At 39.9% G+C, this 7,998-nt stretch overlaps 1 protein-coding gene across 1 annotated transcript; it reads right to left on the bottom strand.

The window, feature by feature from the left end:
- Positions 1 to 911: 911 nt before the first annotated feature.
- On the bottom strand, positions 912 to 4,731 carry ppp6c (protein phosphatase 6, catalytic subunit). The gene is made up of 7 exons (XM_047570319.1): positions 4,522 to 4,731; positions 3,793 to 3,888; positions 3,348 to 3,413; positions 2,957 to 3,098; positions 2,780 to 2,859; positions 2,029 to 2,238; positions 912 to 1,923 (listed from the first exon to the last, which is right to left on the bottom strand). Exons 1-7 carry the CDS (start codon positions 4,594 to 4,596, stop codon positions 1,675 to 1,677), a joined length of 918 nt encoding a protein of 305 aa, XP_047426275.1. The 5' UTR covers positions 4,597 to 4,731; the 3' UTR covers positions 912 to 1,674.
- Positions 4,732 to 7,998: the final 3,267 nt, after the last annotated feature.

Raw genomic sequence — 7,998 nt, forward strand, 5'->3', positions numbered from 1 at the left:
ACATAGGGGGGTTGGGGTGGTTGCCTGCTAAGAGTCTGCAGGATCTGATCTGTCTAAAAGGGTAGAACGATGTTGTCTCTTAGGCAGGGCTGCCTGTCTTTATTGACCATCATATCTTTAAGTTGCTATTGTTCCTACCTCATCTTCTCATTTAAATACAATTTATTTTCTGTAATTTTTAAAACAAATGATAACTTTGTGAAACAGTAATTTGACATTAAAGCCCCCCCAAAGCTCTGACCCTAGAATCGCGCCTGGCTGGACCAATACTACAATAGCGTATTAATCTACAAATAACGACAAGTCCAAATGTTTCCCTTTGTTTTAGTGCAAACACACACATTATGACACTGTTTAAATTTAATGAACTGCGATATTAAAAACATGCAGTGCAATGTCAAAGTCACGTAGTATTATGTTCACAACTCTGCTCTAAACTACTAAATCTTTGTGAACCCTTGGAATAGCATTTCCTTTTATTGGAAAAGTTGCAATTAATATCTTCAGTGTAATTTTTGCACTTTGCAAATTCATCCCACGGGCCAGATTAGACCCTCTGGTGGACTCTAGTCCACACCTGAAGAGAGAGGATTACACTGATTCCTCGACAAACCTGATCAACTGTTGATCAACACTTGCATTTCTTTGTAAAGTCTGTTTTTATGGTTTGGACCCAAAGACCACCAATAACAACATTCTGTTGTCAAACACCACAGAAGGCCCATGTCCACTCTCTTATGAGTTCAGAACAGTTTTAGAGGTACGAGGGAAACCTATATTAGGAAGGTGGACGTAATATCATGCCTGATTGGTGTACAGTCTATCAGTTGTAAAAAAAAAACAAAAAAAAAAAAAAACATGTAGCTCAAGTCCTGCTGGTTTTGTGCTTCGAGTGACTGTTATTTACAAGATTTGTGGAATAATGTTTTTATTCAAATTACAAAACAGGGAAACAATAGAACCACACTGTTGTCTGTGCAATAAACACAACTATTGCTTTGAGCTGTTGAGAAAAATCCTCTGAAAATTAAATAGTTATGAATGCCATTGTAGCTGCAATATCACATTATAGACACATAGAATAATAGTGAATTAAACAGTGTCCAACATTTGTGAACGTTTGTTAGGAACAAAATGTGTGCAGCAATGGAGGATATTTTAAAATGAATAAATTAAAAAGGAGATATAAAAAGGAAGAGTAAAACTAAAACCAGTACTTAAGGCAGAAGGTTGGAGTCAACAGTTGTTTACATAGTGGATCTGAGGTGTTTAAGTAATAAGAATTATTACAACAATTTTCTTTCTAATTTAAGAAGCGTGAAGAGAAAACTAGCCTTCCAAAATGCTACACTATACACAATATTATCTCTTTACTTGATGTGTACTACTGGCATCTACCACTCAGTTTAAATGTTTTATTCTCATTAGTGGGACACAAAACATCAAGTTTACATTTTATGATCACTTAAAATATGCAGAAAAAATTAAAATATGCTTCTCTTATTTGGGGAAGGAGAAGCTTATTTTCCTTTATAACAGAAAAAAAATGAATGGTTACGCCATTTCTTCGCTAAATAACCCTGAAAGATATGTCACTCCTATGAATTTCTTAAAATATGTTGCATATAAATAATTCTTGAGAGGTGAGAGAAAAGAGACAATGGTCTTGTGTCATTAGAGGAAGTAGGGGGTGGTTGTTCGGGGAGGTATGACACGCTCCGAGTCAGGAACAGCCCGGAACAGCTTGGGCTCTCGTCTGTTGACGTCCTTAAAGACCATGATGGAGGCGATGTTACCGCAGCGGTAGCAGTAGTTAGGCGCGGACCACACAGTCACCAGCTTCTCATCAAACATGAACTTGTAGCCCTCATGAACAAGCTGGTGTGCACGGCAGATCAGCTTCAAGTTGTTGATGTGAACAAACTAAAACAGAGATAACATGATTATGGTCATTTCATGCTGCTGGTCAAATGATGTCTTCACCCAATTGCTACTACTTGTTTTTTGAAAGCCCAATACTCAAAGTACCTCATTAGTAACCTTGGATCCAAACAGCCAGCCAGCACCACGCGGACTGATAGCCCACGTGTCTACATCCTCTGGGTCCGACCACACTAGATCACAGAAGGCCCCCTTGTGGGGAATCTCCTGGTTGCGTTCAATGGTTCGGATCTGGTCCAAAGTCTTTATGTCAGGTGAAAGGCCGCCGTGGACACACAGGACCTGCTCATCTATCAACTGGGATTAGAGTACAGAGTATCATTAACAAATCAGGCATCTCTGGGAACAAGACACCCAACAGATCATAGCAACCAACTGTCAACTACACAGCAATGGTTGACAAGCAATTTACATTCTATGTGGAGGGAGTTTTCAACTACACTGAGATAAAAATCAGACTCAATTTTCCAAGTGTTGGGATGGTTGTACCAATGCCAAACAACAATGTTTTTTTCTGAATATACATGAAAAGTGTCACTGCTGCCTACAGTATTCTATAGAATTAAGAAGTAAATCTCTTTGTACATGTGTATGACCTTTATTTTTGCTGTCTCCTCATACCAGAAGCAGACTGTATTACTGCATGCTGCACATGACTTAAGGTGATCACTGTCTGCATCAGAGTGCCCCCACAAATTAGTATTCAAATTACCTATGAGTGAATGATTGTAGTAACAGAGCCATGCTATGAGCTTGTAGTTTTGATTACTCTACAAAATGAGTTTTGTTTAATGCACTGTTAATTTAAAAAAAAAAAAAAAAAAAAAAAAAAACTTACAGCTGCCACAGTAAGCATGTCAAACACTTTTGTGCAATACCGCCAGGCATTTGCATTTCCGTACTTTGTTTGACACTCATCTAAAAACAAGCACAACATAAATGGCAATGTGACTTGAGCTTGATAAACAGAAAAGAAATTGCAAAAAAAAAAAAAAAAAGTCAGCGAAATACATACCATAAAAGCCGTACACTTGCGTTATCTGTCTGCTTTCGTGATTTCCCCGCAGAAGTGTGATACGATCTGGCCACTTAGCTTTCAAAGCAAGCAGGTGGGTAAACGTCTCCAAGCTATAATATCCTCTGTCTACGAAATCTCCCTAGAGAAAGAAACAGAAGACATCAACTTAGATGTCAAAAATGCCTCACTAAATGAAGACACTAGAAAAAGCATGGCTTGCTGATAAAATTCATTATGGGGATTGAATGACATACAAGGTTGCCACTGTTGGTAATCATTGGTTCAATTATTCAAACAACAGGAGTGCACAACAACAGTCTCTGTAATATCCTGGTAAATTAACATCTGCTGCTGCCGCTTATGGTAAGGATAAAGAAAGCTTACTTACCATGAAAATGTAATTTGTGTCTGGGACTTGGCCTCCAGTTCTGAAGAGCTCACAAAGATCATAAAACTAGACAGGAACATTAAAAATGACATGTTTACATTCAGTTATTACTTTGTTACTAATTCGGTCAGTGACTATTCAGTATTAGCAACATGACGCATACTTAACTCGTTAAACTCATTTTGCATGTATGCATGTAAGTAGATGCTTCCACATACTAATTTGTTCTCAGACTTGCTGAAAAAAACGATACAGCTTTTTCTGTCAATACCAGCACTTGTAGGTACTATTTAGGAATGTAAAGACACTAAAATATACACAATTTAAGAAACAATAATAAAATCTGATATGGTAACAGCTGTAATCACAGTCGCCGGATTGATTCAATTTTAAAGGACATACAAATATCTTGTGAAAACTGAAATCTTTAATCGGTTAGACCCACCTGACCATGAATATCTCCACAAACTGTAACCGGGGTCGCAACTGGCTGAACATTTGATTCTTCCAGCAGCAAATCACAGACATAATCACATAATCTCTAAAAAAAAAATAAACAAATAAAATAAATTAAAAAAAAATAAAATAAAATAAAATAAAAAAGGAAGAAAAAGAAAGGAAAACACAACATTGATTAATTGATTACAGGAATAAGTCAGGTTACACTAAATTGAGTGACAATAAAACGCCACAGAGAAGGACATATTAGATAAATTGAAAGTATTACTGCTGACAGATGTTGGCTAGTGGCCAGGTTGAAGAGGAAGGGTGAAATACAGATTTACAGTTAGCTTTGTTGTATCAGAACTAAATACTGCTTCAATGATCCCTTAAAAAATAACATTTATCCCATATTTAAAGGGCAGGCATTTAAAAAGAATTGTTCTGTAAGGTGCTAGCACGGCTCCACTGATGAACGCGCTGTGAGAAACTCTTAACTGCTAGCATGTAGCATTAAACATTTCAGCTTCCGCATTGACTCTGCGGTTTGTTAGCCGACAGTCGGTACAATCTGTCACAATGATAAAAACGACACTAACCACGACTGTCTCCGAGTAATAAATATTGAAGTTTTTCGCTACGTTTATAGAACAAACTTTGAAAAGTCGCACAGTTAGCTTCCCCTGGCATTGACAAACCGCAGCTACGGGTAATTCCTGTAACTTAGACTTACCTTTAGGTCATTTTCAGGCAGGTATTTGCAGTGTCTTGCTATTTCAACGTATTTATCAAGGTCTAACGGCGCCATTATCAAAATGCGTAACGCAGATCACAGCTAAAGCTCTTAGCTTGCTAGCAAGTTCCTTTTCGTCTTTTTCCTCTTCAGCGCTTCTTCATGTTCAACTTTCAACGCCGTCATCAAATCTTCTTTACGACTGTTGGTTGGTGGATTGAGATACCAACTTAAAGGTGCATACCGCCATCTAATGTAGCGGAGTATACCTGCGCTCTAAATCAGTGAAGTAAATACGTCCTTGAAGGGGATAAATAAATAAATACATCCTGTCCCTCTCTGAACATTTTCACAGTCTGTTATTATCACTTACAAGTCCGGTCAAGTTTGAGCTTCAGTAGATCTGACACACTGTTCATTATTTTCAGTTACTTAAAAAAAAGTGTTTTTTCTGGATAGGACTCGGGTTAGGATCTATTTTTTTTCTGTTTTATGACTGAACATGAGATTATTTTTGCAGCTTATATTATACCGCAGCTCATACAACATATAGCTGATGATGTTACATGACACTTTGAAAAGTTAATGACATCAGTTGTTATTACAGGCGAGTGTTATAATGATTGGATATAGGCCGTGTCACAGGCATGCTGGAGGGTTATGCAGGAGTGGATATAACTGCAGGCCAGGAAGACTAGGCAGACTGATGAGACCACAACAACAGATGTTATATGGAGCTCCGCTGGTCAGAAACACAAACTCCATCCCAGAGACAGTAAGAACATGAAGGAGGAGGGACATCCGTCATGTGAGTAAGCGAATTGCATCACTTCCTGTTTCTGCATAGTGTGTTGCTGCCTACGGATTGTTTTAGCTTCTTTGAAATCAGAAAAACGGTGAATTCTTTCACAAATTTAACGCAATCAATCCTTCCAAAGCTCATTTTGAATCTTGCATCTCGTTCTCGTTCTTCCGTTTTGTCTCAGCGCGTCTTCATGCACGTCGGAGAATGCGCATTGGTACATGCGTGGCTCTCAGAATGATTTAATACCAGTGGCGGGTGGTGGTGAAATTTGGTGGGCGGGCTAACAAAAGCATAATACCGATTAAATAGTAAACACAGCAGCAAAAGAAAAACAGACTTTGCATTGAGATTTTTGAAAGTATTTCAGTGTTTTTTTTGTTTGTTTGTTTTGTTTGTTTTTCCAAAAAATGTGTAATGCCATCACAAACACTGGCATATAAAGGGTTAAGTGTCACAAATGAATCAAATTTTTGGTATTTGTGATTAGGACTGAAGTGGATTAAAAGACTTATTTGAAAAAAAGTACTGCTATGGCAGCGTGACCGGCTACCATAATAAACGTTGTACATTTTTTGTCTCATTCATTCACTAAATTTGCTAACCGGCACCTTTTTTTGAAACAGGTTCTTCCTTTTCATTTTCATGGTCTTCTTGTTCTGCCGCAAACATTCCATCTTCACCACATCTCACAGTGACGCAGATTACCATGTGTGTTTAGAAGCATTATATTGAAAATGGTGTGGTCTGAAACAGTGTCTGCACAACACTGGGTAGCAGGTGGCTAGTGGACTGTGGGATTTTTTCATGGACATTAACATGGATTTGGGATGTGTGAGGATTGTGAAGTTGAGTTGGGAGTGGCATGATGGTGTCAATCTGCGAGACTTGAGAGGTGGTTGGAGAAATGAGAAGCTATGACAGTGATTTCCATATTGTTGAGGTGGAAATGGTCAAACATGTATAGATCAGTTCTTTTCCACAATGTGTTAAAATTGTCAATGTACCCATAGCCACACACTGAGCAGAAGTTCTAGCAGAAGTTGCACAGCCACTGATAAGATGGCTGAAGATCTCTGAATCTTGTCTAAGGGAGGGGATTAAGCCCAAAAAATCAATCAACTCTGCCAGCAGTTCGTAATTGTCAGAACCTGAGGTTGTTCTTACCACAGTGTATGAGGATCATGTGAGCAGAGGGGTGACGGTCTATAATGGCGGAGATAAGTGTATGTATTTTCCAGGATTTTTGCACCAGAGAATGAGTAGGTAATGCCATTTTTAAATCAAGGATTTATTGTGCAGGTGGAAAACAGAGGATGGTGCTAGCATTAGCTATACTAGCAATGGTCCATGCAGCACCAGCATTGGGTAAAGGATTGACAGTAACAGCAGTGCCCCCTTTCCTCTGACTAGCACCAGAAGGGTCCACAGTGTCAGCAATAGGAGGAGGTGAGAAGGCCATCACAGGAGCCACTTCAACTCGTGCAGAGGGAGCCCCCGCCACATCCACCGCAGCTGGACTCAAGGCTGCAGCGCCACTGGCAGCCGCCAGAACCACAGCCGAGGGTGGAAGACCCATCATCACTACAGCGGGATTCGTCACAGCAGCGGCATGGTCCAGGTCCACACCCGAAGGCGTCAAACCAGCTCCAGCCATGGGGACATCAGGAGGGTGAGCCATGACATTGGATGGCACCACGGAGAAGCACCTTGATAGGGTAAGAGGTGGAGGGGAGATGACTCAAGGCTTTCCTCGCTTAGCTCCACACACCACCTCCAACGAGAGAGCACGTGAGCTGGGAGTGGAACAGGAAGAGGGCCAATAGCAGGATGATGAGGGAGACTTTATGGCTGAGATGATCTGAGATTGTGTGGCTACAGTATCCATGAAGCCAGCTGGGAGAGAGTCTTTTTTCCAGAGTTCATGTGAGAGCCATCTGATATCATCTTGAAGGTTAGGAATGTCTCTCTTTGCTTTTTGACATTCACATGCTAGCTTCAGTATGTTGACTGGCTAGCCCGACTCCTCTTCCTCCAAGCGTGTTTGCTTTTTATTAAATGTGACTGCACATGTCACATACAGAGTCCATCAGCATAAAATCGCCAAATCCAGAGTCAGTATTTCAACAACTTCTTCGTCCAGATCTTTCCTGAGGTTAGAGAGCGAGGCCATAGGTGTTCAAGAGGACTATTCCCGCCTACCCTTTGGAGCTGTACCCTTCCTGGCTGAGAATCTGTATCTTCAGGTGTGTTTCTTTCATTAGGTTCCTTGTTTTAGCCATTTTTGTCTCTGTGGTGAATCAACAATGAATTAAAAAAAAAACCCTACCTGCTGAAAATCACATTGCTCCTCCACTTTACAGAGACAACTGTCACCTGGACTCAAGGCAGTAAAACAAGGATGTCTGGGTTGATGTCGAAGAATCCACACATTATGGCAGATAGTGGGTCTCCCATGGCAAATCCCTCCTTTTGCTTGTATATTTTGCAAAAGGAGAGGGAAAAGAGGAAAGCATCAGAACCATAGCTTTCTTGGACTTAAAAATCCACCACACTAACAACAGTGACATTAAAAGGAAAATTTACAGGAAACCCACCCACACAGACCAATATCTGTTAAGGACTTCAGAACACCCCACCGCACATAAATTATCATTAGTCAGAACATTATAACA

This window comes from Mugil cephalus, chromosome 19, assembly GCF_022458985.1.
Source record: "Mugil cephalus isolate CIBA_MC_2020 chromosome 19, CIBA_Mcephalus_1.1, whole genome shotgun sequence".
NCBI lineage: Eukaryota > Metazoa > Chordata > Actinopteri > Mugiliformes > Mugilidae > Mugil > Mugil cephalus.

Coding starts and splice junctions, on each gene's coding strand:
- ppp6c (XM_047570319.1), bottom strand. CDS start 4,596: ATGGCGCCGTTAGACCTTGATAAATACGTTGAAATAGCAAGACACTGC. Junction 3,099..3,347: donor ACACAAATTACATTTTCATG/GTAAGTAAGCTT, acceptor TTCTTTCTCTAG/GGAGATTTCGTAGACAGAGG. Junction 2,860..2,956: donor GCAAGTGTACGGCTTTTATG/GTATGTATTTCG, acceptor GCTTGTTTTTAG/ATGAGTGTCAAACAAAGTAC.